This window comes from Oryctolagus cuniculus, chromosome 1, assembly GCF_964237555.1.
Source record: "Oryctolagus cuniculus chromosome 1, mOryCun1.1, whole genome shotgun sequence".
NCBI lineage: Eukaryota > Metazoa > Chordata > Mammalia > Lagomorpha > Leporidae > Oryctolagus > Oryctolagus cuniculus.
The window spans coordinates 232,880,076-232,907,294 of NC_091432.1; the positions used below are offsets into that span (position 1 = coordinate 232,880,076).

Here is a 27,219-nt window from a genome sequence, read left to right on the forward strand (position 1 = left end):
GTGTATATGTGTATGTGTACTACATAATTCACCTGTAAGTACCGTGTGCTTATGTGTGTGTGTGTGTGTACTACATAATTCACCTGTAAGTACCGTGTGCTTACGTGTATGTGTGTGTGTGTACTACATAACCCACCTGTAAGTACCGTGTGCTTGTGTGTGTGTGTGTGTACTACATAACCCACCTGTAAGTACTGTGTGCTTGTGTGTGCGTGTGTGTACTACATAACCCACCTGTAAGTACCGTGTGCTTACGTGTATGTGTATGTGTGTACTACATAACCCACCTGTAAGTACCGTGTGCTTGTGTGTGTGTGTGTGTGTACTACATAACCCACCTGTAAGTACCGTGTGCTTGTGTGTGTGTGTGTGTGTGTGTGTACTACATAACCCACCTGTAAGTACCGTGTGCTTGGACGGACAGCTGGGCGCGGCTGGGGAGCGTGCACCGGTGTGCATCCTTGTCCAGACTTGAGGACCGGGCGAGTGGCGGCTCCTGCCTGTCTGCCCTGGGCTGCTCACATGGGACGCACTCGCAGAGGTCGGCCAGTCTGCGAGAAGCCCGTGAAGTCACAGAATTGGCTGTGTAGGCGGACTGTGGTGACTCTAAACTGTTTTCTCCCCCAGTCTGAAGGGGGCGCTGCTGTTCATCACCATCGCACTCATCGGCACTGGCTGGGCTTTCATTAAGCACATCCTCTCGGATAAGGACAAAAAGATCTTCATGATCGTCATCCCACTGCAGGTAACTGCCCCTCTCGGCCCTCGTCACCTCCTGTCTTGGCACTTGGCAGAGCTCAGCGCAGGTCTGTGTGGGTGGGAGGAAGGATTCGGCTCCTGGAGGTCGGGGCTCTCTGGGACTTCTGATGGACTGTCTGTAGGCCTTTGCCCCGGCGAGGGAGTTTGGCCCTCAGCTACCTGTAACCTGGCCTGTGGGCGCCTACACCGGCCGTGGGGCTGCTGAGAAGCTGGGGCGCCCTGCCTCCTCGCCGGCATCTTTCTGTCCTGGGAGCGAGGGCGCTCCAGTGAGTACGAGAGCCCTCTAACAGCCTGACGCCAGGGAGCCCCACGGGGCAGAAGGCAGCCGCAGACTGCCGGGCCGAGGCCTCATTCCGCCCGGCTGTGTTAGGGGCCTTAGACTGAGGCCCGCCTTCCAAGGCCAAGCGCCCGTCGGGAGAGCCTGGTCTCGCACTTGGCAGTCACGCTGGAGACAGAACTTGGGCAGAAAGAGCTGATGGTGAGCCGAGACGTCATTGCGGGCTTGCACGAGTGCTCTCCTGACCGGGGTACGTGGAAAATGGGATTGAAAGAAGTTATTTTAGTTCAGAAATTCTGAAATCCACCCACAGTTTTCTCATGCACATTTTCCAGGAACTTTTTGGAGACCTCTCAAATGCGTTTGACTCTTTTTTTTTTTTTTTTTTAACACCAGAATAAACTTTTTATTCCGTCTCCATGAACTTTTGGAGTGCTCCTGGTTGTGTCTGAGAAGGCGTTCTCATTAGCTGGTCTCAGGGTCTGGCGTGCTGTCGGCCAGCCCGTGCGCCTCTGCTGATTGGCGGATGGCGCAGTTCCCAGCAAAGGCCCGCCCCGTTCAGTCGTGGAGAGCCCACGTTGGCACCACCACTGACTGGTCCCTCAGGGTTTCCACTAAGCTGGGTGTCCCAGGAGAGGAATGGGACGGAGGCAGGGGGCAGCCGCCGAGCATGCCACTGCGGAGCTGTGAGGTCACTGGCTGCCGCGCCACCAGGCCCTGTCCCCGGCCACACTGGGCTTCGGCCTGCCAGCGTCTCAGAGCGCGTGCTCCATGGGCCTGGCTCCTCTCCTCCCCTTGCCCTGCTGCTGCCGGGCCCCTCACCCAGTGGGTTAGAGCCCCTGTCCCCTGGCCAGAACCGTGGGCCCCAGGGCTTCTGTCCAGCTTTCCCACTGTGTGCTCCAAGATGAGCACACGGGTGCAGGGGACCCCGTGCGGAGCAAGGACCCTGGAAGCAGGGCCAGCAGCAGGTCGTGAGCATCTGCACGGTGCTGCCTGGGAGGTCTTGACTGTCTACCACTGGCCCGGGGAGAGACTGCCAGGGAGTGCAGGGGCACAGGCGGGACAGTGTCGGAGGAATGTCCCCCAGACACCTCCCCAGCATCTGTCTCAGCAAAGGGCGGGAGTTCTGGACGGCGCCCGGGAGCAAACATTTCAGACAGGCTGGGCTTCGGGAAGGAGCTGACTGACAGGTGACCGCTGCGTGTGTGTTAGGTTTGCCTTTGTGGGAATTCACTCTGTAACTTCTGTGTAAGGAGAGACTTCCCGGTGACACAGTGAACTGCACGTTCTTACAGCAAGTCAAGCAGAGAATTTGGGACGGGGTTTCCCTGGTGCACAGACGCGTTCACCGTGCGTGCCGGATGCTAGTCTGCGAAGAATCCCTGCATTGTGACTTTGGTGTAGCCAGCGGAAACTCCGTGTCACGTGCCGAGAGCCTGGTCCCGGGAGTAAGCACATCGGCCGCACCCTGACTTTGGAAGCCTGCTGGGCTGGCTCCTGGGAGGAGCCGTGTGGGTGCTCAGCTGTGGGCTCGGAGCACCAGCCACACCCAGGGAGCACGTGGCCTCGTGGCCTGGTGGCGTGGACGGCCTGAGTGAGTCCACTGAGGCTCGAGGTGCCTCCAGAGCAGTGCCGAGCGTCTTGCCTACCTCTTTTTTTTTTTTTTTTTTTTTTTTGACAGGCAGAGTGGACAGTGAGAGAGAGACAGAGAGAAAGGTCTTCCTTTGCCGTTGGTTCACCCTCCAATGGCCACTGCAGCTGGCGCACTGCACTGATCCGATGGCAGGAGCCAGGTACTTTTCCTGGTCTCTCGTGGGGTGCAGGGCCCAAGCACCTGGGCCATCCTCCACTGTACTCCCTGGCCACAGCAGAGAGCTGGCCTGGAAGGGGGGTGACCGGGACAGAATCCGGCGCCCCGACTGGGATTAGAACCCGGTGTGCCAGCACCGCAAGGCGGAGGATTAGCCTAGTGAGCCCCGGCGCCGGCCTTGCCTAACTCCTTATCACCCCACAGTGACTTAAAGGAACTTAAAGTGACTTAGTGACTTAAAGGAACAGTAACCAGTAATTCTCTCTGCTTCTTGAGGTCAAGAGTTTGAGAGTGGCTTGCCTGGGTAGGACTGGCGTGGGGTCCTGCGCGGGTGTCAATGGGCAGTGCCCGGGTCTGTGGCATCTTGAAGTCGATTAGGCTCTTGTCTCCCCGGCTGGGAAGACACGACCTGAGCAGCTGGTGCGCCTCGTGTGTGTGTTCTTCTGCTCCTGCATTTGGGATGGCCACACTGCTTACCAAGGCCCCGGGAGCACCAGGCCGAGCCGGCTGTCCACCCTGGAGATCACACGGTACCTCGTCTACCTTACCTGTTGGTCACAGCCATCACATGCCTGCCCACAACCAAGGCTGCCACAGAGAGTCAGCTCCTCAGAGGCAGGATGGCAGAGCCCTGGGAGAATCCAGGGGCCCAGCAGTGTTGCCCTGGCCCTGGGCTGGGGTCCTGCAGGCCCGGGTGTACCCCTGGCCCTGGGCTGGGGTCCTGCAGGCCCGGGTGTACCCCTGGCCCTGGGCTGGGGTCCTGCAGGCCCGGGTGTACCCCTGCTGTGCAGGTGCTCTTGTTAACAGGCCGCCCGTGCCTCGTGCCCCGCAGGTCCTGGCCAATGTGGCCTACATCATCATCGAGTCCACTGAGGAGGGCACCACGGAGTACGGCCTGTGGAAGGACTCCCTGTTTCTGGTGGACCTGCTGTGCTGCGGAGCCATCCTCTTCCCAGTGGTGTGGTAAGTGCCGCTGCCCCTCTGTGTGGGCACCGCCCTGCTTGGCTGTGAACCCCGCCAGCCAAACTGGCTGCTTCCGAGGGGTCCGGATCACACAGGGCGCCTGTGAAAAACACGGCTCTCCGGGCTCCAGACTGACCCAGGCTGGCCTCCAGGGGCGGGGCCCTGTGTCTTTGTTATGTGCCCGGGGGATTCTGTCAGAAGCAGTCTGGCTCTGTGGAGTGACGCTCAGCACAGTCTAGGACAGTGGAGTCCAGCCGCAAGGGAGGACTTGGTAGCAACACGAAAGAGCAGCCTGAATGTGCGGGAAGGGAGCTGAAGAATCCCATTCACTGCCGTCCCGGCACGTTGGACGGAAAGTGAGGAAGGACGTCAGCCTGACACCGCTGGGAGCCGGCGGCTCAGACGTCGCCCTGGAGAGTGGGTCGCTCTGTTCCCGAGAAGGGCGGCCTGGCACAGTGTCGAGAGGTGTTAGTGCTGGTTAGTGGTGGAGGAGAAGGACTGTGCTTGTCAGTCACCTGGCTAGGGCCGGAGGGCCTGGGCCAGCGGGAACCCGGGCGGGGGAAGCCCTCCGCCCCCTGGAGATCCGCATGCAGGCCTGTGATGCTGTTGCCTGCCTCCCGTGCCCTGGAGACGTGAGAGGCTGCGAGGGAGGGAGTGTTAGGATCCTGGGCTCGGCGGGCCGTTTGGTTACGAGGGAGGGAGTGTTAGGATCCTGGGCTCGGCGGGCCGTTTGGTTACCCTGAGTGTTCAGGGCACATTGCGGGGGATCATGAGCCTTTCCCAGCAATGAGAGCCACACTCACCCAGTTCCATTGCCGTGTGTCTCTCGGCACCGGCGGCTGAGACTCGTCAGCACAGCCGCCCCGCGTGAGCGAGTAGCCAGTGTCCGTAGCGCAGGACAGTGGGCGCTGTCTGCAGACCAGGGGACAGGTCCCCTGTGCAGCTGTGGAGTGCAAGGGGCCACTTCCTGCCACTTGTTCCTTAAAGCCCCAGGGAACAGCTGCTAAGTGGCAAATACCTGAAAGTGGCTAGAAGGTGCCAAGGTACCAGACACGTTACTGCAGAAACAGGATCCCCGAGTCTTTCAGAAGCGCATTCAGCTGGTGTGGTGCCGGTGTCCTCCAGCAGGCGGCCCCCACGGGGGGAGGGCCACTGCCGAGGCTTTAGGACACATGGGTGATGAGAGTGAGCCCCAGCGTTGGGCCAGGGGCCCGGCCCACTCCCCACGCAGCCCTATCTGCCTCGCTAGCCTTGAACGCTGTCTCGTTCTCTGATCGAGGGCTTCCTTAATCACGTTAGCTTCCCCCGCCCGAGCTGTAATGAGGTAATTAGTTACCGGCACAGCAGAGCCAAAAAGAGACTCCCAGGAGGCCGGCGTTTTCCCGGTTACAAATCTGCGCTCGACGGAATGGATGTGTGTGACGCCGTGTGTTCACGGCTCCTAGCCCTAGGCTCCAGGCGGGGGCTTTGTCCTGGGGCCGATTTGCTCCCCTGTTGGTGAGCTCCCCACCATCTGCTGTTTCCGGAGTGTTGGGTGGGGGGTGGCCGTGGGAATGAGAGCACCGACGGAGGCCAGATGCCTTTGTGTTGTTTCCGCCTCCGGTTGCGGCCCCTGTCAGACTCATGGCCGCGGAGCCGCCACTGGAGGGGGTCTTCGCCTCTCTGGCTGGGCGCCATGCTTGAGAAGAGTTGGTGACCAAAGATCACTCTTTAGGGGGAGGCTGTCGTCAGTGTATCATCAAGGAAGCCAGAGCCTCCAGTGACGGAGGCCGCAAGTGGAGGAGAGTCCGCGCCTCAGCTGACCTCTTGTTCCCCCGTGTTTATTTGTAGGTCAATCAGGCACTTACAGGAGGCATCAGCAACAGATGGCAAAGGCAAGTTCCCCGTGCTGCTTGGCGCTCCTGGGGCTCACGCGTCGGGGCACTGCTGGCCTAGGAGCAGCGGGGCTGGTTGGGTGAGCCGTCAGGAGGCCGAGGGTGGGGCGGGGTGCTACTTGTTGAGATGAATCCTTGCGTGGTCGCTGGTGATGGTGTTTGTCACTTCCCCAAACGGAGTCAAAGAAAGCCTTGTCTGGGCAGGGCCAGGTGCCCCTCGGCTGTGAGAACGGGAGGTCCTGTGCCGGGGCGGCTTCCTCCCGCGCGGACACTGCCCAGGGGACGGGTCGGTGCTCACTTACAGTGAGACTGCGCCCACGGCACGTTCCCGACTGCACGAGAGCCCCGCTGCGCCTCCCCGACCGTCCGGTCGCGCCTCCTGGATCGCAGGAGAAGCGCAGGGGAGGTGTCGTGCGTGTTTCTGGGCGGGCTGCCGGGACAGAGACAGGAGTTTGAGAGCAGTGCTCGCCGGGGTCTGTGCTGCCCCTTGCCCCAGCACCTCACTCCTGCCCGACACAGACACCTGTTTGTGTTGTTCAGCCTTTCTGACGGTAGACGTTCTGTCGATTCGTTTTAGACAAATGGGGTGCTAAGGTGACCACAAGTCTTACTTTACAGACTTGGTATCCAATCAGTAGTCCACTGTTGCTTTGAACTAAGCTGGATTTGACGTGCACACCAGGGCCGGGCAGGCTCAGTGGGGTCTTACTTAGGGCTCTTGGGAGACTGCCCCTCCCCCCTGGCCCCGAGTCCTTGCTGCCATGGCTCCTGCCGGCCAGTCTCACAGGCCTCTGTCGCTGCTGGGCAGCCTTGCGGTGAGAACCTGGCCTGGCACCAGCGGCCGTGCTGTGAGTCTCCCAGGGCCCTGGGCCCCAGGGGGAGCCTGTGCCAGTGTTTGTTTTCCCTCCAGCCCTGGGATGTGCCCTGTCTCTTGTTCTCTCTTCTTTTCCTTCCAAGGCATTTCCTGGCACAGGCTACAGGAAACACAAGCGAAATTCAGAATAGCACCTGCTGCAGGCAGAAAACCTGCCTCTCCTTCTGTGTGCGTTGTGTAAAAAGATGATTTGCTTATTTGTGTAACTCAGCGGATAAGTTTTTATTTTCTTTTTTAAAGATTTATTATTTGAAAGAGTTACAGAGGGAGAAGGAGAGGCAGACAGAGTTCTTCCATCCATTGGTTCATTGCCCCGAGGGCTGCAACAGCCAGGACTGGGCTAGGCCGAAGCTGGGACCCAGGAGCTTCATCTGGGACTCCCGTGTGGGTGCAGGGCCCAAGCTCGGCTTTTCCCAGGGGCATCAGCAGGGGCTTGGATGGGAAGGAGATAGGAAGTGGAGCAGCAGGGACCTGAAGTGGCACCCATGTGGGGTGCAGCGTCTCCGGCTGTACCACAACGCCGACCTCAGATAGGCTTTTCGTTTTTGGATGTGAGCTCCAAGTGCTGTGTCTTACAGTTGGGAAGTTTTGTCTGTTTTCTTCTCGACCTTGTCCTGCGCCCCCCTCCCCTCCCCCATCATCCTGACCCTCTGCCTGCCCCTGCACCTCCTCCATCTCGCTCTAGAGGGCTTGGGCGTGGTTGGTGAGGAACCGAGCTCAGCCAGGGGTGGATGGCACAGCAGGTGGAGCCACCGTGTCCCCAGCTTCCCTGTGAAGAGACTGCCTTTGTCGCAGCCTGCAGCACACGGGCAGTTGCTCACTCTGTCCAGCAGGTGACAGCATGGGCCCTGTGCAGCAGGGAGTGGCACAGGCAGACCAGGGCACACGGCCCCCATTCTCAGCATAGGCCTGTTTCTCGGCAGCTGCCACAGACCCTGAGGGGCTCGCGGGAGAGCAGCCTGGTGGTCTGCCTGACTCGGGTTCTTTCGTCGGATTGACTCAGGCGTTGGGGATTTTGAACTAATCTGCAGATACGTTTTCCAGTGTGTGCTTTGAAAGATGCCTGTGACGCTCCCAGCGTGAAGGCAGCCGTGCTCCGTGGCAGGGACGTGCCAAGAAAGGCATGCTGGCCAGCTGGCCCCCTGCAGGTGTGGCTGCCGCGTGCCGGCCAGTGAGGCAGCGCAGGAGAGCTGCAGTGCACACGCCGACCTGTGGTTCTGGAATCAGTGTGGTTGGACCCCCGGGACCCAGCCCAGCCTGGAGCAGCTGAGCGGGGGCCACGGCAGCCTTTGGAAGCTGTTGCTGGACAGGGGCTGGCATCGCGGTGCCCAGCATGAGCTCGTTGTTCGGCGGACTGCACAGCGAGACCTGGACAGCGACTTGGGCTCACGGATCTGCCTTGGTGCGGGCGCAGTCCAGGCTGAGCAATTGCAGGGGGAGAAATGCTGTTCACAGGTGGTCTTCCTGCCTTGGGTTGAAGATGGCTCTCAGGGAGAGTTTGCTTGGATTATGTCCTCGTAGCCTCCGGGTTCCCGAGACAGCACCTGAGGGAGCATGAGGGAAGCGTTAAGGGCGCGGCTGCCCACCCTCTGGGGTTTCGCCCAGGTCCCCGTCACCCACGGTCACCTGCGGTCACCCGCGTTCCCGCCGTGCTGCCGCCCCAGGTGGAAGCTCCCGAGTCGCGCACACATGCCCCGCTCTGCTTCGCCTGCCTCCCAGCCCCTCCTCCTTCTCCAATGTCCTCACCTTGTAGGACTGGCACGGAGAAATACACTATAAATTTAATTAACAGTCTCTACCTCTGACGTCCTTTTTTCGGCCTTGTGTATCGGAAGGAAAGTCGGGGACGGGTTCTGCGGAATCTCCCCTTTGATGTGAGCTTCGGAGTAGCGAAGCTGCCCGCTGAGCGCCTGCCTCCCGTGCACCAGAGGCGCCGCGGCCGGGAGGGGCCCTGCCGAGGGCTCGGAGGGCACTGTGTCGATGAGAGAGCATCGCTGGCCTTTCCCCTGGCAGCTTTTGCACAGCCGGGCACGCGTCCCTCACTGCTCTCCACTCGCAGGGGTGCGAACAGGCTCAGGTCACCTACGTGTGGCCCTGGTGAGACACCACAGCTGCGAAGTCTCGCCTCCTGGTGCGGGAGCCTGGCGCTCCGTGTGGCAGAGCGCAAGGTGTACCGAGGCGCCGCGTGGTCTGAGGAAGTGTGTGTGCAGTTGTCTGGGTTGAGGATGCACTCGCTGCTTTTCTCACCAAGCGCCTTTTTTGATTTTGATGTATTTTGTTTATTTGAAAGGCAAAATGACAGGGAGAGACAGAGAGGGAGGGGACAGAGAGAGGCTGAAGCCAGGGGCCAGGAGCTCCATCCAGCTCTCCTGCGTGAGTGGCAGGGGCCCAAGCTCTTGGACCGTCTCCTGCCACTTTCCCAGGCCATTAGCAGGGAGCTGGGAGTGACAGAAATGAGAGACTAGGAGCTCTTCCATCCTCTGGTTCACTCCCCAGATACTGCCACAGCCAGGACTGGGCCATGCTGGAGCCAGGAGCCAGGAACCTACGTCCTCATCTCCCACCTGGGTGCAGGGACCCAAACACTGGGGTCATCTGCTGCTGCCTTCCCAGGTGCGTTAGCAGGGAGCTGGACTGGAAGCAGAGCAGAGGGACCCAGAGCAGCTGCTCCGATACGCGATGTCGATGTCCCGTAGACAGCTCACCCACTGCATAAGCGCCGTTTTATTGAAAAAAATAAACAAATAAAATGACCCCTGTGCTTACTTAGGCTTGGGACTTGGCAGACTTTTTTTGGAAAATGAACCAGATGAACATGTCATTCTGAGGAAAACAACTTGACTGTTTTGCTAGTGATAAAATTTGTGCTTTTAAGGGAAAATTAGAATTTAGGAAAACTTACATCCACTACTATAAGCTTAACCGTTCAATTTAAAATATTTATTTGTTTGAAAGAAGCCACAGAAACAAAGGGAGAGACAGATGCTAGTCTGCTGGTTCACTCTGCAGATGGCCACAACAGCCAGGGCTGGGCCAGGCTGAAGGAAGCCAGGAGCCAGGAACTTCCTCCTGGTCTCACGTGGGTGCAGGGTCCCGGATACTTGGGCCACCCTCTGCTGCTTCCCCAGGCGCACCAGCAGGGAGCTGGGTCAGGAGGGAGCGGCCAGGATTCACGCTGGTGCCCCGGTCTGGGATGCCTGCATTGCACGCCATGGCCTCCCTCGCTGTGCTGCAGGGCCTGGAGCGAGGGTTTCAGTTCTGAACAGAATTCCAAGCAGGAGTGGTATTCTTGTTAATCATATAATCAGATTTTCCAGTGCTTTTGAGATCTGTGTAGCTTGGAGAAATGAGGTCTTCCAGGCAACCTGGTGGTTCACAGTCACGCACGGGAAAAAAATCCCTGTGAGGTGCGGGGTGAGCAGTGGGGTTTAGTGTGACAGGTGTGCGCAAGCGCTGGTAGCAGTCCAGGCTCCCCGCCCCTCGTCTTCAGAGCGTGGAATCCAGAAAGGCCATTCACGCTGTCTGCTCCTGTCTGCTTCCACTAAAACCCTTCCTCAGACCGGGTTGAACACAGGAGGGGGTATGAAAATCTAGCTGCGTTTCATTAAGCCAGAGATGGGCAGGCATGGAAAACCGTTTGTCCTCCCTTTTTAGAGTGGATCTTGATGAGAAAGCTGCAGTAGATTGTTCTCTGTTGCTGTAACAAAATGCCCACGGCTGAGTCCTGGGTGGAGAAGAGCGGTGCATCGAGGTCGCGCTGGGGCAGTCCCGCGGCCGGCGTGGGGCGGCGCTGTTTGCTCGGCCTCCGGTGCGGGCCTCGGGCCTGCCTCACAGCGTGCAGCTGGTGTCAGGGCAGGAGCGCCGCGGCGTGTGACGCTCGGGAGGCGGGCTTGGTCCTCCTGTGCCACCGCGCTCTCACAGGAGCTGACTCAGCCTGAGACTGGCAGTGACAGGTTCTGAGGGTGCTGCCCCGAGCGCAGCTGCCTTCCTGAAGGCTCAGCTCCACCTCCTCACGCCAGCGCCGCACCAGGCCCCCAGCCGGCTGCCGCACAGGGCCAGCCGAGGCCAAACCCCAGCGAAAGTGTTCCTGTTACTTTCCAGTGAGCTGGGAAATCCTCCGGCCGTCTGTCCACCTCACAGTGTGCTGGCTGTGGGTAGATGCACCCGTGCAAACAGAACCTCTCGGGCACAGCGAGTGGACCGGGTCCCGAGACCAAGACAGCGCCGTCCTGCTGCCTGGGTGGCTCCGGAGCCTCGGGTCTGGGGGTGTGGCCGTGAGTGCAAGCCTGCCTGCCTGGCTGTTTTTTTTTTTTTTTTTTTTTTTTTTTTTCCTTTTTTATTTATTTGAAAGAGTTACAGAGAGAGAGGGAGGGAGAGAGAGGTCTTCCATCCACCAGAGAGAGAGAGAGAGAGGGAGAGGTCTTCCATCCACCAGAGAGAGAGAGAGAGGTCTCCCATCCACCGCTTCACTTCCCCTGGCCAGAGCTGAGCTGATCCAAGGCCAGGAGCCAGGAGCTTCTTGTCTCCTACGTGGGTCAGGGGCCCAGGAGCTGGCGCGCGTGTGGGCCGCCAGCGCTGCGGGACGGGCTTTCACCCACTGCCTTGCTGGGGACGTCCGTCACCTCAGGGCGGCGTGCCCGAGAGCAGGGCCTTGTCTGGGCTGTGTCCTGCACACGCCCTGAGGTGGAGAAGTCGTCTGGGCTGTGTCCTGCACACGCCCTGAGGTGGAGAAGTCGTCTGGGCTGTGTCTGCACACGCCCTGAGGTGGAGAAGTCGTCTGGGCTGTGTCCTGCACACGCCCTGAGGTGGAGAAGTCGTGCACGTGGTGGTTGCAGCTTGTGGCTGTGTGGTAAATCCTGTCAGTCTCACTTTCTTCACACGAGTGGTTCTTTTCTTTAAGATTTATTTTGTTTATTTGAAAGGCAGAGTTAGAGGCAGAGAGAGAGAGAGAAAGTCTTCCATCTGCTGCAAATGGCAGAGCTGTGCCGATCTGGAGCCAGGAGCCAGGAGTTCCTTTGGGTCTCCCATGTGGGTTCTGGGGCCCAAGGACGTGGGCCATCTTCTCCTGCTTTCCCAGGCCACAGCAGGGAGCTGGATCGGAAGCGGAGCAGCCGGGACTGGAACTGGTATCCATATGGGATGCCGGCACTGCAGGTGGCAGCTTTACTCGCTACGCCATAGTGCCGGCCCCACTAGTGGTTCTTAGCCCTATTGGGATGATAGCTCTGTTTGAGAATTTATCTCTTGGCTGGCGCCACGGCTCACTAGGCTAATCCTCCGCCTGCGGCGCCGGCACCCCGGGTTCTAGTCCCGGTTAGGGTGCTGGTTCTGTCCCGGTTGCCCCTCTTCCCGTCCAGCTCTCTGCTGTGACCCAGGAAGGCGGTGGAGGATGGCCCAGGTCCTCAGGCCCTGCACCCGCATGGGACACCAGGAGGAAGCACCTGGTTGCTGGCTTTGGATCAGCGCGGTATGCTGACTGTAGCAGCCATTTGGGGGGTGAACCAACGGAAGAAAGACCTTTCTCTCTGTCTCTCTTTCTCTCTCAGTCTAACTGCCTGTCCAAAAAAAAAAAAAAGAGAGAGAAAATTTATCTCAGTGTTTACTTAAAGTTTTTCATAAAATTTCATGGGATTCATGTACCCCAGATTTAATAGCCCCTTCTTTGGATTAATTTAATGCACATTATTACTCTTGGACAAGGATTTGGATGGCGGTATGCCAGCATAGGGGCCAGCATTATGGCACAGCGGTTAAGCTGCCACTTGGTTTGTTTGCATCCTGTATCAGAGCACCAGTTTGAGTCTTAGCAGCTCCACTTCTGATCCAGTTCCCTGCTAATGTGCCTGGGAAGGCAGCAGAAGATGGCCTGCGTGTGGGAGATGTGGATGGAGTTTCTGGCTCCTGACTTGAGTCTGGCCCAGGCGGGGCTGTTGTGGCCATTTGGAGAGTGAACCTGCAGATGGAAGAGCTCTCTCTCTCTCTCTCTCTGTCTCTCTCTGTCTCTCTCTCACTGTCTTTTTCCCTGTCACTCTTTCAGATCAACTATACTTTAAAAATGGTAATGCTGGGAGCTGGCCCTGTGCCATAGTAGATTAAGTCTCTGCCTGAGGCATTGGCATCCCATATGGGTACCAGTTTGAGTCCAAGCTGCTCCAATTCTGATCTAGCTCCCTGCTAATGCACCTGGGAAGGCAGCGGAGGACGGCCCTAGTGCTTGGGCCCCTGCACCCATGTGGGAGACCCGGAGGAAGATCCTGGCTCCTGGCTTTGGATTGGCGCAGCTCCAGTTGTTGCAGCCATTTGGGAGTGAACCAGCAGATGGAAGACCTCTCTCTGTCTCTCCCTCTCTCTGACTTTAACTCTACCTCTCGAATAAATAAATAAATCTCTAAAATAACAGTAATAATAATATACTGGGGCTGGCGTTGTGGTGCAGCAGATTCAGCCGCTGCCTGCAGTGCCGGCATCCCCTGTGGGCGCTGGTTCGATTCCTCACTGCTCCACTTCCAAGTCAGCTCCCTGCTAATGCACCTAGGAAAGCAGTGGAAATGGCCCAAGAAAGACCTCTGTCTGTTTCCCCTCTTTCTCTCTGTAACTCTGCCTTTCAAATAAATAAAATCTTTAAAAAAAAAAAAAAAACAATAATAATGTTGCTGTTACCTTGAGTGCACGAGTATCTGTTCAGGTCCTCCCCTTCGGTTCCTTTGGGTTTCTCCCAGAAGTGGGTCGTGTGCTAATTCTGCGTCTAGTGTTTGAGGAGCTGCCACCCGGCCCCACCCGGTTACTCCACTTGACATTCCCGGCAGCAGTGCAGGTGCATGCCGAGCTCCAGACTCTCCAGCACCTAACTGTTCGCTACGTGTGGTGTGGTTTGGTTTGGTTTGAAGAATATTTGTTTATTTATTTGCATAATTTGAAAGAGAGAGAGAGGTGCAGAGACAGGAACATTCACTGGTTCACTCCCCCAAATGACTGTGGCAGGCAGGGCTAGGACGGACAGGGCCCGGTGCCTGCACTCTGTGAGAGACTCCAGCACTGCCGCCTCCCAGGGTGCACAGCAGGGAGCCGGAACTGGAGCTGGAAGTGGAGCCAGGACTTGAAGCCCAGGCATCCTGCTACAGTGCCCACGTGGGATGCTGGTGCCAAGGCGAGGCACACCACAATGCTGGCCCCCAGACTTTAAAAAAAAAAAAATTATTTATTTGAAAGAGCTACTGAGAGAATGGGGGGGGGGGGGGCGGGGCTTCCACCCACTGCTTCACCTCCCAGACAGCTGCAGTGGTCAGCCCTGGGCCAGGCTGAAGCCAGGAGTCTGGAGCTTCTAACAGGTCTCCCACGCGGGTGCAGGGGCCCAAGCACTAGGGCCGTCCTCTGCTGCTTTTTCCCAGGTGCGTTAGCAGGGGGCTGGATTGGAAGTGGAGCAGCAGGACACGAACAGCCTCCCTTACGGGATGCCCGTCTCGCAGGCCGTGGCTTTACCTGCTAATCCGCAATGCCGACTCCTGCCCAGTTTCCAATTGGTTTGTGCTGTGATTTGGATAGAGTTTGTCCCTCAAGGATTTGTGTACTAGAAGCTTAGTCCCTGGTGTGGCGATGTGGGGTGGTGGGAGGCAGTTAGGAGCTCAGTCCCTGGTGTGATGATGTAGGGGGTGGGGGGTGGTTAGGAGCGCAGTCCCTGGTGTGGATGTGGGGGGGTGGTTAGGAGTGCAGTCCCTGGTGTGGATGTGGGGGGGTGGTTAGGAGCGCAGTCCCTGGTGTGGATGTGGTGGGCGTGGTTAGGAGCTCAGTCCCTGGTGTGATGATGTAGGGGGTGGGGGGTGGTTAGGAGCGCAGTCCCTGGTGTGGATGTGGGGTGGGGGTGGTTAGGAGTGCAGTCCCTGGTGTGGATGTGGGGGGGGTGGTTAGGAGCGCAGTCCCTGGTGTGGATGTGGGGTGGGGGTGGTTAGGAGTGCAGTCCCTGGTGTGGATGTGGGGTGGGGGGTGGTTAGGAGCGCAGTCCCTGGTGTGAATGTGAGGGGTGGTTAGGAGCTCAGTCCCTGGTGTGGATGTGGGGGGGTGGGGGTGGTTAGGAGCGCAGTCCCTGGTGTGGATGTGGGGGGGTTGGGGGTGGTTAGGAGTGCAGTCCCTGGTGTGGATGTGGGGGGTGGTTAGGAGTGCAGTCCCTGGTGTGATGATGTAGGGGGGGTGGGGGTGGTTAGGAGTGCAGTCCCTGGTGTGGATGTGGGGGGTGGTTAGGAGCGCAGTCCCTGGTGTGGATGTGGGGGGGGTGGTTAGGTCGGGGAGGGATTGCTCTCTCTGTCCCCCAAGGCGTGCCTTCCCACTCAGGAGCTTGTGCCCTGCACCTGGCTCTTGTCCACCTTCACGTCTGTCACACGTGCTGTCACCTCTGTGAGCCCGCGTCAGAGCCGGCAGGTGCTGGCTCCCCGCTCCTGAACCTGCTGCACTGGGAGAGGAGTCAGCTGCTCTCCTTCATAACGGCCCCATCTTAGGTGCTCTGTTTAATGACACAGAACAGACCAGACACATGGTTTCTGGTTGCACGGGGTTTTTCTTGCTTGTGAGATACTCACTGCTTCTAGAGGCCACGGAGCCTGCTCCCCTGCGTGACCGCATGGCGGCTCGCCCTCTGGAGAGCGCCCGGGGCACCGAGAGGTCTGCCCTAGCTGCCTGTTGGGTTCCGTGGGCTGCTTCTGGCTGCTCTATGACACTGCCATCTGCCTTTTTCCTACGCAAAAATGCCGATTTGGAGGGAAAGGAGGAAGCAGATTCCGCCCTATCATTTCGCAGCACGATGCGGGGGCCGCAGCTGGGCCACGTCCCACCCACCTGCCTGGGTTTCGTTTGACTGCAGCCGTGCCCCTTAGCCAGCTCATCGCCGTGGCTGCCGGGCTCCAGTCACGGAGTGCAGCGGTTGTGAGACACCGGCCGGCCACGGCTCTCCCGTTACCGGAAACCTTTGCCACCCTCTGTGCTCAGACGTTGAGGAGCTGCCATTCTCAAACCACGCTGAACGCTGAGTGGCTGTGACTGCCCCTTGCGGACGGCTGAGTGCTTCTGAGTCTTCCCCAGGCCCGGCTGTCCTGAGCCGAGTTCTTCCCACCTGGTCTGCTCGCGAGGTCTGCGGACCTGTGACTCCTGCGATGGGCAGGTCTGCCTCTCTTTACTGAGCTGCCTTCCACATGGGCTCCCCTCGTGGTTCCGCAGTTCCGCCTGCGCGTTTGTAGGCCCTCTTTCCCTCTCCCTGGCCCTGGCTCAGTGCCTCGATCCAGCTTTCACCTCTGACTCCGAAAGTGAGGTAGCCCCTGCACTGCCGGAGGTGGTGGAGACCGCAGCCTGGAAACCTTCGGGAAGATCAGCCTGAGGCAGAGGGCAGCCTCTCTAGTCCCGTGTGGCCGGGGGTGCCTGCTGCAAGCCCGGCCCCTGGAGCGCTGTTCCCTGACTCGGGGGAGGAGAGGCAGAAGCAACGAGGGTCCCTCCGCCTGGGTATTCCGAAGCGTAGCCTCCCTCCTCTCGCCTCTTTGTCGAGGGTGACTGTCAGTCTGCCCTGAGCCGGGAGGGTCCTGCTTGCGGCCGGCTTGTCGGGTGCTGTGTTGGGAGCACTCTGGGTGCTCCCTGCTCTCTGGGGGCCTGAGCTGATGTGGCTTCTGTTAGCCCTGCCCTGAGCTCAGGGCCGCATCCCGTGAGCCTCGCTGACCCTCTAACTCAGGTGTCCACACGGCATCCGTGAGTTGCTACCCAGGGGCCCCGTGGGGGCCGGAAACTGCAGGTGAGACTTTGTACGTGCGTTGACCTGTGGCTTTTTGCAAATGGGCAGTGGGCTTGTGAACCTAGAAAGGTTTAAAACCGTCGCTAACGAGACTGTTTTGAAGAGAAGGAGTGCTAGAGAGCTGTGGGGTCTGGAGAAGGTCGTGCAGGATCGTGAGTTAGGAAAATGCCGTGCACGGGCCTCACTTTGTACACCCAATTCCTCTCCTGATTCTTCTTTCCACAGACTTTCTGAGGGCTCATATTTGTTAGGCTGGTTTAATGCAGGGATTTTTTATTTCTTTTAATCTCCTAAAATACCTGTTACTTTCCCTCAACAGATCAGCCCAGTCACAGCTTCTGGCAGACATTATGAGGTGGGCAGTTAGCAGGGACACCCCCGGGTTCCTGTGAGCCACAGGCGAAGGCAGAGAGGCCGCTTCTGTAGCCAGACGGGAGCAGCTGTGTCAGGGAACAAATCGCCAGGGCTTTCCCGGGCCTCTCAGGTGCTGGGTGCCCGCTTAGCATGGGGCCTGGCGTCTGCCTGGTGTGGCCCTGGCTGGCCGCAGCTGAGGTTGCTGTGGGTTGTGAGCCGTGGTGAGGCCGGCGCTTTGCGCTGGGTGGCTGCTGTATACAGGGAAGGTTGTGCTCTCTCTGAGGTGCTGCCTGCTGGTCACCGGCAATGGGGATTCTGACCTTGGTCCTCAGCTGGCCCACTGCCAACTGTGACAGCGCAGCGGGCAGCCAGGGTGTGGGGAGGGAGGAGGGAGCGCCATGTGACTGATGGCACCCACAGCATTGCGGCTGCACGCATGGCGGGCAGAGACGGGAGGGCCCTCTGCACACTTGCTGTTGCAGGGCCGCCGGTGTAGGGAGTGAGCTGGAAGCCGAGGGCTGTGCTGCGGTGGTCTCTCGGAGCCAGGCTGGCCGGCCGCTGCCACTGCTTGCCTTGCTGCCTTTATTTATCATTTGAGATGGAACTTTACTTACGCAGAGTGCTCGGCCCCTCACTGTTCAGTTCGGTGGTGGGTGGCATCTTCTGGGCCATTGCTGAATGTGTGTTGGGAGGCAGATCAGAGGTGGCCTTCTGCACCGGCTTCCTGGGTGGGGGTGGAGCCGTCAGGCCCCCTGTGGCCTGGACCTCCGTGTCTCTGGGGAGTGAGGGGCTTGGCAGACGTGGAGTCGCTGAGACCAGAGTGAGTCCCGGCAGCTCTCAGGCTGTCCCAGCTTCAGGTCCGCGTTTCGCTGATCTTTGAGCGCCTGAAAACCCCCTCGGAGGCGGGAGGCGCTGCAGGAGGAGCAGGCATGGTCGGGGCCGCCCTCCCTCCAGCCCGAGGCTGTCCTTGCAAGCACGGCCGATTGTGTTGGAAGTTTTCACCCTCGTAGTAGCTTCTGTGTGTCCCTTCAATCATCCGTTGTTTACTGCTTAGCGCGGACTGCCTTTCCCTTCGTGCCCAGCATGGGTGTCAACACCTCCGTCCTTGTGGGAAGCCAGACGGGCACGAGGCCTGGCACCGCCACTTAGGAGCCGTGTGCCGTGGTGGCACACTCGCTGCTCCAGCCTGAGCCCTTCCCCTGCCACGCAGCAGCGAGGGCGCCACCTGGGCTGAAGCGAGAGGTTCACCCCGCGCTGGCACGGGATCATGCGGTGCTGTCCTCACTGTCACTGTTCGAGCCCGGCCAGGGAGGTCGTTGGTGGGGAGGGGATGGCCTTGTACGGCCGCGCTGCTGCCCGTTGCTGCGGCGAGGAGAGTGTCTGGAGGCACAGGGCCCGGTAGGCGTGCGCACCGGCCCTTCCTCCCCAGGCCAGCGACAGCGCCGGCTTGCCGCACGCTTGCGGCCTTTCCTTCTCGGTGGGCTCCTGTTGCGTTCTCCGCAGTAGGAGGTGTTTGCTGGGCGGACATCTGCCGGGACCCCGCACCTCCTGTTGGCGCGCCGGCTTTGACCCCAGCTGTTCTGCTCCTACTGATGAGCACCCAGGGGAGCAGCAGTGCCGGCTCAAGTGTTTGGGTCCCGGCCACCTGTGTGGGAGGTCCAGGTGGAGTCCGGAGGCCTGGTCAGCCTGCTCAGACCTGGCTGTTGCACACATTTGGGATGTGACCAGCAGATGGAAGATTTCTCTCTTTCTGCCTCTCAGATAAATTGAAAATAAATTTAATTTTTTTTAAAGAAGTAGTTGTCAGACTGGAGACTGATGGTCGCTGAGAGCGAGCGGCGTGTGCAGGTCAGCTGTGTGGGAGCCCCAGGGTAGGGCCGTGATCCCCCGCCCCCCGCAGTGGTGTGGAAGCCTGTATGGCCAGGCCTGACCACGTAGGAACTGGGCGGCCTGGCATCGGGACGTAAATCAAGCTCTCCAGATGAGGCGCCTGGTGCCTGAGACGGCAGCGCAGGCCGGGGCAGGCACTGAGTTACGATGGTGCAGCGGCCGGAATTCAGGGCTCCTGGCTCCCATCCGGGGCACGTTTCCTCTCCCCGTGCTCATTCTTTGACCATATTTGCTGCTCCTCGCGGTGGGGTCAGAAATAGCCAGCCTGGCCTTGGTGCGCCCTCTCTCCTGGGAGCCTGCTCCCCCGTGGTCCAGCGAGCGCCGGCTGCTCAGCTTCTTAACCCAGGGGCTCTGGAGGAAGAGCAGAGTGGGGCTGGGATCCAGCGCAGCCGCAGCCTGCCCCCCCTTGCCTAACGGCGGGGAACTGCATCCGCCCGGTGCCCTCCAGGACTGGCCCTGCCCTGCTCTGCGCCCTCACTCCTCACCAGCCCCAGGCTGGTTCCAGCGTGGTTTACTCGAGTCTGGACGCTTGTGAGAGCATTGCCAGCCCAGTGCGCCCCTCACACGGTCCCGACCCTGTAGGGAGCTGCCTTGTGAAAAAAATTTTTTTTTTTTTTTTTTTTTTGACAGCCAGAGATAGAGAGAGAGACAGAGACAAAGGTCTTCCTTCCGTTGGTTCACCCACCTAAATGGCCGCTACGGCCAGTGCACTGCACTGATCCGAAGCCAGGAGCCAGGTGCTTCCTCCTGGTCTCCCATGCGGGTGCAGGGCCCGAGGAACTGGGCCATCCTCCACTGCCTTCCCGGGCCACAGCAGAGAGCTGGCCTGGAAGAGGGGCAACCGGGACAGAATCCGGTGCCCCAACTGGTCCTAGAACCCAGGGCGCCGGCCTGCCTTGTGAATTCTCCCAACAGCCCGGGTTAGGTCTTGCCTTTCTTTCCCTGACAGTTGGAGAAACCAAGGCTCTGAGAGGTTAGGTGACTTCTCTGAGGTCACACAGCCAGGAAGCTCAGATGTGCAGGGCCTGTGGTCTTAACCTCTGTGCTCTCCTGTTTGCTGCGCCACGAAGACAGCTTAGCCCCTGCCCTCACTGCCCTGCCTGTGACCTGCACAGTAGCCTGGGCGTCGGGAGCCTGCTCCCCCTGGCTTGCGTCTTGGAAGGGAGTGTCTGAGTGGTGACGCCGTCGTGTCTGGGGAGTTCGGGAAGCCAGCCCGAACTCTGCCTGCCACGGCTGCATCTCTCAGAGCCCACCCCGGGGGTCCCCAGCTCCGTCTGTTAGCCCTTAGCCCATCCTGGATGGGCAGCGCCATGCTCTGGCTTCTTCCTGGTGCCCTGGTGTGGGACGAGCAGGCTCCCCCAGGGGCTGGTCCATGGTGGTGCGTGGTGCCTCCTGCCCGTGCTCCCCCCATGGGCTCCTTACCCAGCTCAGACCCGCGCGCCTTCACCCTCCCACCGCCCACGTGTCCTCGGCAGGCAAGGCGGGGGTCCACTTGCCAGCCTCCACCTGAGGCGTCCTTTCTGGTCTCCTTGTGCCATTGCCTGTGCCCTCCTCCCCAGCTGGACACTGAGGAGGGTCAGCACCTTCCCTCCCAGGCCACACCTCCACTGCCTCTCGTTTCTCCCACAGAGGGGCCTAAACGTACACCTGACCGTGGCAGTGATTGGGCTTCTGCTTAAAGCCCCCGGGAGGCTCCTGGGCCAGGAGCCTGCACAGAGGGCGGGTGCTCACCAGCGTGGGGCTCTGCTCCTGGCCATGCCCCGTCTGCTGGCCTCTCCGCTGCCCAGCTGCTCTCCGCCTGTCTTCCTGGACTTGTGGAGCCGTCTCACCTCTGAGTCTCGGAGTTTGCTGTTTCCCGAACATTCTCTCACTTGGCTCTGGCTCGGGGCTCTGGGAAATCCTCACTCTCAGCCCTGGCCTCCTGGCCAGGGTCGGGATCCCTCCCTGGCAGCCACGCTCACCCCTCCTCTGTCCTGACGCGGCGCCGTGGAGCTTCCGTTTGTCAGGGCACAGTTCTCACCAGGGCTGTTGTCCTCAGTCACTCACAAGGAAGAGCAGAGGGCAGTAGGAGGCGGCAGTGGTCAAGGGACCGGGAGCAGGAGCGAGCCCACGTGCGGCGAGGGGCTCGGGCACACACGGGTTCTCCGTCCACGGGGACCCTGTTCATGTGCACAGTGCAGCCTCTCCTGGTCCTGCAGCTCCTCTGTGAGCGTGGGGCTGGCCTCCTGCACCCCTCTCCCCACGGATGCCAGGAGCCGGGGTTGCCCCAGGCCCTGCCTCACTCGTACAGGTGAAGACGAGAGAGACTTAGTAAGTTACAGGAGACTGCGGAGGGGCTGAGTCCCTGCACCGCACTCCCGTCCCGAGGGGGCTCCCAGGCACACGCGGTGTCCTCCCCTCGTCCATGCATTTGGTTCCTGGCCGGGGGAGGGGTCTTGCAGCTGCTCCTCCTTGATGCTCACCTTGTAGGTGATTCAGGGTTCCAGGAATTTCCCAGCTTGATTGCCCCCACCCATGAGCCAGAGGAGAGAGGAAGAAGGCGAAAGCCTTCGCCACCACAGCCCGTTCTTACACTGCATCAGTAATTGAGTGCTCTTAAGCAAAATTAATTTGCCTCCTGCGGGAAGGTTTATGATGAATGAGAGGACTGCCGATGGCGAGGGCTCCCGCTGCCCTCTGTGGTCATCAGTGTTTCACAGCTGCAGGCAGTGTCGGGAGTGGTCCTGCTTGGCTGCCTTGCACTTCGGGAAGGGAGGTCAGAGCTAGGGAGGTGGTGTGCAAAGGGTTTCTTGTAAGGCGCTTGAAGGAAAGTGGACTTCGCAGAATGGACCTGGGGGCTGACAGCGTCTGCATCCCAGCCAGGGGGCAGCTCCCGGACTGTCACAGCGCAGGGTGGGGCTCAAGGGCTCAGCTGGCGCCCGGGGAAGAAAAGTCCTGATTCCTCTGGGGTCAACGTAATTGCAACGTGGCAGGCTAAAGCTGCTGGCCCCAGCATGGGGAGTACCTCGGAACCCTTTGCACCAGCTCAGTGCACCGCTGGGCCCGCTGCGCTGGCCCTCCACTCTCCCTCAGGCTGGGGAGAGCCCCCAGCAGCTTCCTGTCCCCTGTCCCCGTGGCTGCGCCTCAGGGCAGCACTGAGTGGGAGTGGCCTTTAGAGTGAGGAAGGATGTTAACCTCTCGCTTTCTCTCTCTTCTCCCCAGCTGCTATCAACCTAGCAAAGCTGAAGCTTTTCAGGCACTACTACGTCTTGGTGAGCGAAACCAGTCCTGAATCTGGACGCGCGCCACTCAAGCAGTGGGGCCGCGGGTGTCCGAGGGTGGGGGAGGCGCGGGAGCCTGGCCTGGAGCTCTGTGGTTTCTGCTTGTAGACTCAAGCGGGATCGCAGAGTGGGGAGATGTCCGAGTCACTTTATGTAAAATGTTGGCTTTAAATACTTAGGAAATACCACAGGCTTGAGGTTAAATACAAATGCAGCGATTATGGAAACCCGGCACAGGCCCCCTGTGAGCTGCTCTCCCACCCCTGCCCAGGGCACGCAGGCGCTGCAGCTGCCCACTGCGGAGGGGAGTGGGACTGCCCGCCACGCGGCCTGCTTGCTGCACCCCAGCACTCACATTTACCAGCGTGTCTGCATCTGTCTGGGTTCTCTGCAGGAAACTAGGTTCCTGCTGATGGTCCTACTTCAGAACAGGCAATTGAGACAGTCTGTATAAAGCCTGAACCCAGGACTCTGGGGGCCTGAGCAGGCTCTAAGATAGCACCGCGCATGGGACTTGCTTGAGACTCTCAGGGTTGTAGATTCTTGGCATATGGAAGGTGTGGGTCTTGAGTTTGCTTCCTGGGTCCTGAGAGAACAGTCCCAGGTCTCCCACCTGCGGTTTCCGTGTTGACTGTCACTTGAGATGGTTCCTTTGCTTGGGCAAACCCGAGAGACTGCGGTGGGACAGAGCAAGGCAGAGGCCCTGCTGGGGTTGGACGTACTGCCTTTCCCGTGGATTGTGTCACCCACTGGAGCAGGCACAGTTGTCGGCACACACCTCTCGCTGCATGTGGAGAGGGTGGTGAGCAGTCCCCAGCGGACATGGCCTGACCTGCGAGCCCGGCTGCCCTGGGCTGGAGCCCACGATCAGGCCGTGCTCGGGGAGCCGGCCCGGCAGGCCCGTCACGAGGAGGACGGGCACAGACGTCCTTGCTTGTCAGAGTAGCGCCGGGCCTCTTCTGAGCGTCCGTCTCCCGTGTTCCAGCATCCACGTGGAGAGACCAGAAGTCGTTGTTTGCCTGCGTGGCTTTGTTTTGCTGTTGCTGCAGTCTGCTGCTGGGAAGTGTTACTGAGGTCCCGGGGTTGTTTGCGGACAGCTGGGGAGGAGTTCAGGGTGGCCCTGCCTTGTCCTGTCCTCTGCCCAGCGTGGCCGAGCAGGGTCGTGGTCGCCTGGAGCGAGGGACGAGACCCCTGCAGTGTGGGCAGCAGACGAGCGGCTCTCCCCGCGGCATTCCTTAGTTAGGACTGTGAGTGGATTAACTTGTGAAAGCAAGTTGTGGGAAGAAAGTGATGCCTTAATTTCTCTGATTTTTTTTTCCTCATTTCTTTCCTGCTCATTTAGATCGTGTGTTACATATACTTCACCAGGATCATCGCGTTTCTCCTTAAACTTGCTGTTCCCTTCCAGTGGAAGTGGCTCTACCAGGTAGGCCGCTGCCAGGCCCAGAGCCAGGGCATCAGGGCTTGGGGGTAACTTCAGGTGCTTACGGACGTCTCTGGGGGTGGCCTGGTCTGTCCAGGACAGCTGCTGGACCACTTGAGAAATCTGGAAGAAACTGCATTATTGATTTAGTTTTCACTTGAAAGTCTTTGAAGAGAAGAGCCTCAGGCAGTCAGGTTGGCCCTGTGTGCCCGAGGTGCTCTCCTGCAGCCACGGGCCAGAGGCGTTCAGGACGCACCTTCCCTCGCTCGCCCCTTAGCATTGTTTCAGTAATGAGATATTTCAGGAGGTGCAGAGCTCGTTAGACGCCACGGTCTGTGCCACATGCTTTGGAGACTTCCTTGAGCTCACATGTGGCTGTGCGTGCCATGGGTGAGAGGGGCTCTTCCAAGGGTCCCGGCTGTGGGCGCCGTGGGTGAGGGGCTCTTCTGAGGGTCCCCGCTGTGGGCACCGTGGGTGAGGGGCTCCTCCAAGGGTCCCGGCTGTGGGCACCGTGGGTGAGGGGCTCCTCCGAGGGTCCCGGCTGTGGGCGCCGTGGGCGAGGGGCTCTTCCAAGGGTCCCGGCTGTGGGCGCCGTGGGTGAGAGGGGCTCCTCCAAGGGTCCCGGCTGTGGGCGCCGTGGGTGAGGGGCTCCTCCAAGGGTCCCGGCTGTGGACACTGTGGGTGAGAGGGGCTCCTCCAAGGGTCCCGGCTGTGGGCACCGTAGGTGTGAGGGGCTCCTCCAAGGGTCCCGGCTGTGGGCGCCATGGGTGTGAGGGGCTCCTCCGAGCACCAGCTCGCCACTGGTGTCCCAGGCAAGGGTGCTTTGGTGGGGGCCGCAGTAAACCTGCAGACCACCTGCAGCTGTGGCGGGCCGTGGAGGGGCTGTGTCAGTTTGGTTAGTTCCACTGCTTTCTGAAGAAGAGTGTTGCTAACCCCTTTATGTGTGGTGGGTTTTAAAATCTGCAGCTCCTGGATGAAATGGCCACGCTGGTGTTCTTTGTACTTACGGGGTACAAATTCCGCCCGGCTTCAGACAACCCCTACCTGCAGCTGTCTCAGGAGGAAGACGACCTGGAGATGGAGTCTGTGTAAGAAGCCTTCTTTCCCTCCCTCTCCTCGGCCCCGTCCCTTTTCTAACTGAAAGCGACGCGGTGAGCGGTGGACCAGTTGCTCCAGAGGTGGCTGCTCTATTTGTAACAGATGACGCGGGTGCGGGTGCGGGCGCTCCAGCCTCAGGCTCTCGCGATTGGTTTGACTCCCGGTCTGGTCTGCTGGCCGCTGCTGGGTCTAGCCAGGAAGATGGGACCTGCCGTCCTGCTGACCATCATCGAGCCCTGCTTCCAGCAGCCCCACCTGACCCCGGGCCGGGGCGTGGTCCTCAGAGCTGCCTGTGGGCCTGCCGGCGACCCCTGACCCCTGACCCCTGCGTCATCCGGGTGGGCTTGGGCCGGGGCGTGGTCCTCAGAGCTGCCTGTGGGCCTGCCGGCGACCCCTGACCCCTGACCCCTGCGTCATCCGGGTGGGCTTTTCTGAGTCACTGCGCTGGGAAAGGGCCCTCCTTTTCCAGAAAAGAATGGCGACAGAGCGCCTCTGCGCTGTCGGCCTCAGGCTGCTCGCCCTCCCCTCTGCTGCCCCCAGGGCCTCAGCCTTGACCTTGCAGTTCGGCTGCAGCCTCGCTGGGTCTTGGGGCTGGCAGGCAGGTTAGGCAGCCGGGGACAGCTCTTTGTGCTCAGCCCTGTCACTGGGACGGTGAGCCCAAGGCAGGTCCTGCTGATGGCCTCTGTGGGCGGCGGAGGGGAGGCGGCAGCGTCTGAGCATGTCCCGTTGGGTGAAAAGCCACAGACGCAGGTCAGGACTAACCCAGGGCGGGGTCTGCTCCTCCGTTCCACCAGGGACCTTGCGCACGGTCCGTGGATGGTACCCGGAGTTTCCCAGTTGGCCGGCCATCCGGAAGGAAATGTAGACACGCGCCCCAGCCTCCTGTCAGGGCCACGGTGGCCGTGCCAGCGTGAGCCCACCCCCTCTGCCCTTTGCACGTGGTGCTGTAACCCTGGACACTTGCCTTGCTCTGGGGCGGTTTCTAGAAGGCTCAGGCTTCTGTTCCTTTCTGATCTGCTGCAATTGGAGCAGCGTGGGGCTGCCGTGCTGCCCTTGGGAGGTCGAGTTGGGAGCCGCACGGTCTCCCTCAGGCCTGAGATGTGAGAGGAGCCTGCCGGCCAGAGTCAGGGAGCCACGCCCTTGGTCTGAGGACCGCTGCCGCTCTCACCACCGAGAGCCACGTTTCCCAGAGGCCACGGCTCGGCCATGCCTCGATTCTGGGAACAGCTGCACCTCTGGGCGGCTCGGGGGTTTGGTTGCAACAGGAAGGAAGGGGGGGAAGCCATCTTCCCCCTAAAGCTCTGCACTCCGGAGGCGTCTCAGGGGTCCCGTGTTGCCGTTGTTGGGTGGCGGCTGGGTCCTGGGGCCGACAGGTGTGATCGCTGTTACTGACCAGGGATTCCTGGTGGTGCCAAGTGTGGGACGATGGCCCCGGGGCCTTTGCCACTTGGTTCCCTCTGCTGCTCGTGGAGCCACTTTGTTCCTTCGTGGATCCAGAGCGCCTGGAAGGCTGCCGGCTGCCCTTCCGTGAGGCCAGAGGTCCTCCCAGGGCCTCGCGTTCAGAGGGAGAGGCCTCACGCCACCGGGCAGTGCCACGGGCAGAGCCACAGGCCTGCTGTGAACACTGTGCCTGCCCCAGACAGAAGGCCCTGCCCTGGAAGCCCACAGCCTGGTGCTGCGGCTGCATCTGACCGACACTGGGACCTGGGCTGGCGGAAAGCAGCCTGGCTCTTCCTCAACGGGCCCTGGTTCCATCCCACGACTCTGAAATGACCCATGGTGGCCGGCTGCTAGACCCGCGCAGATGGCTTGCCCGGCATGATGCGCATTAACACCCTGCAGGGGCTGACGGCTTACACCCCGCCTGCAGCGCCCTGCACCCACATGGGAGACCCAGAAGAAGCCCCTGGCTCCTGGCTTTGGATCGGCCAGCTTGAGCCATTGTGGCCATGTGGGGAATGAACCAGTGGATGGAAGTCCTCTCCTTCTCTAACTGCTTCTCAAATAAATCAGTAATTAAAGAATAAATTAAAGTCCTGGGGGCAGGCAGGAGGTGAATGGCGGTCGGTGAGGTCGGCTGTCGTGGGTGCTCTGGAGACCGGTTTCCTGCGACCGTTCTGGAAAGCGGGATGTGTTTATGCTTAGCACAGAGAGGTCGAGTGAGCTGGCCAGGGCCCCCAGCCTGCAGGGCGTCTGAGACGAGGCGGTTCCCTGACTGCTGTGTTTCCCTCCTCAGAGTGACGGCGTCTGGGGTGACGGAGAACGTGAAGAAGGTCAAGAAGGCAACCAACGGCTCCGTGGAGCCCCCGGGCGGCTGGGCGGGCACGGCGTGACCTCCCACCGGGGCCGGCGCCCGCCGGGGACGGCGCCCGGCAGACTGTTCACACACTGACGGTCCTGCTGGCCAGCAGGAGCTTCCCGACAGCCCCAGCGCGGGCTGCGCCGCCTCCGGCCTCTCGCTTTCAGCTGGGTCTGCGGCTGGTGGCAGGCAGCTAGGACTCCTCAGGTGGGAGCGTTCGGTGGGGGGAGGGACAGAGGAGGATAAAAGGAAGAGAGTCTGTTTTTAGATTTCTTTTTTTTTTTCTTTTTAACTGGGAGCACTGAGGGGCGCGGCTGTGCCCCGTGTGTGTTGCACCCAGGGCGCGGTGGTGGCTGGGCAGGAGGCACGGGCGGGCTGTCTCCACGGCACAGCGCACGGAGGGGCCGACAGGTACCGTGGAAAAGCAGAGTCGGCTCAGTGAGTGCAGCCCTGCCCGCGGCTCCTGGCCCTGCGACCCCAGACCCTTGTTCCGGATTCTGACAGCTCCGGAGGCCGGGCGTCTGACGGCACTGTGGGGTCTGTGTTGCCAGGTGCACGGAAGGATATGGAAG

General features: G+C 60.3%; 1 protein-coding gene across 1 annotated transcript in view; it reads left to right on the forward strand.

Annotated features, from left to right (window-relative positions):
- Window positions 1-26,914, forward strand: part of GPR107 (G protein-coupled receptor 107) — a 65,594-nt gene extending 38,680 nt beyond the window's left edge. The window contains exons 12-18 of the mRNA XM_070058072.1: window positions 628-745; window positions 3,679-3,809; window positions 5,640-5,683; window positions 21,769-21,818; window positions 23,170-23,253; window positions 24,217-24,338; window positions 26,585-26,914. Of these exons, the coding sequence (XP_069914173.1) occupies window positions 628-745; window positions 3,679-3,809; window positions 5,640-5,683; window positions 21,769-21,818; window positions 23,170-23,253; window positions 24,217-24,338; window positions 26,585-26,681 (646 nt within the window). The 3' untranslated portion in view covers window positions 26,682-26,914. The remainder of the gene's footprint in view (window positions 1-627; window positions 746-3,678; window positions 3,810-5,639; window positions 5,684-21,768; window positions 21,819-23,169; window positions 23,254-24,216; window positions 24,339-26,584) is intronic.
- Window positions 26,915-27,219: the final 305 nt, after the last annotated feature.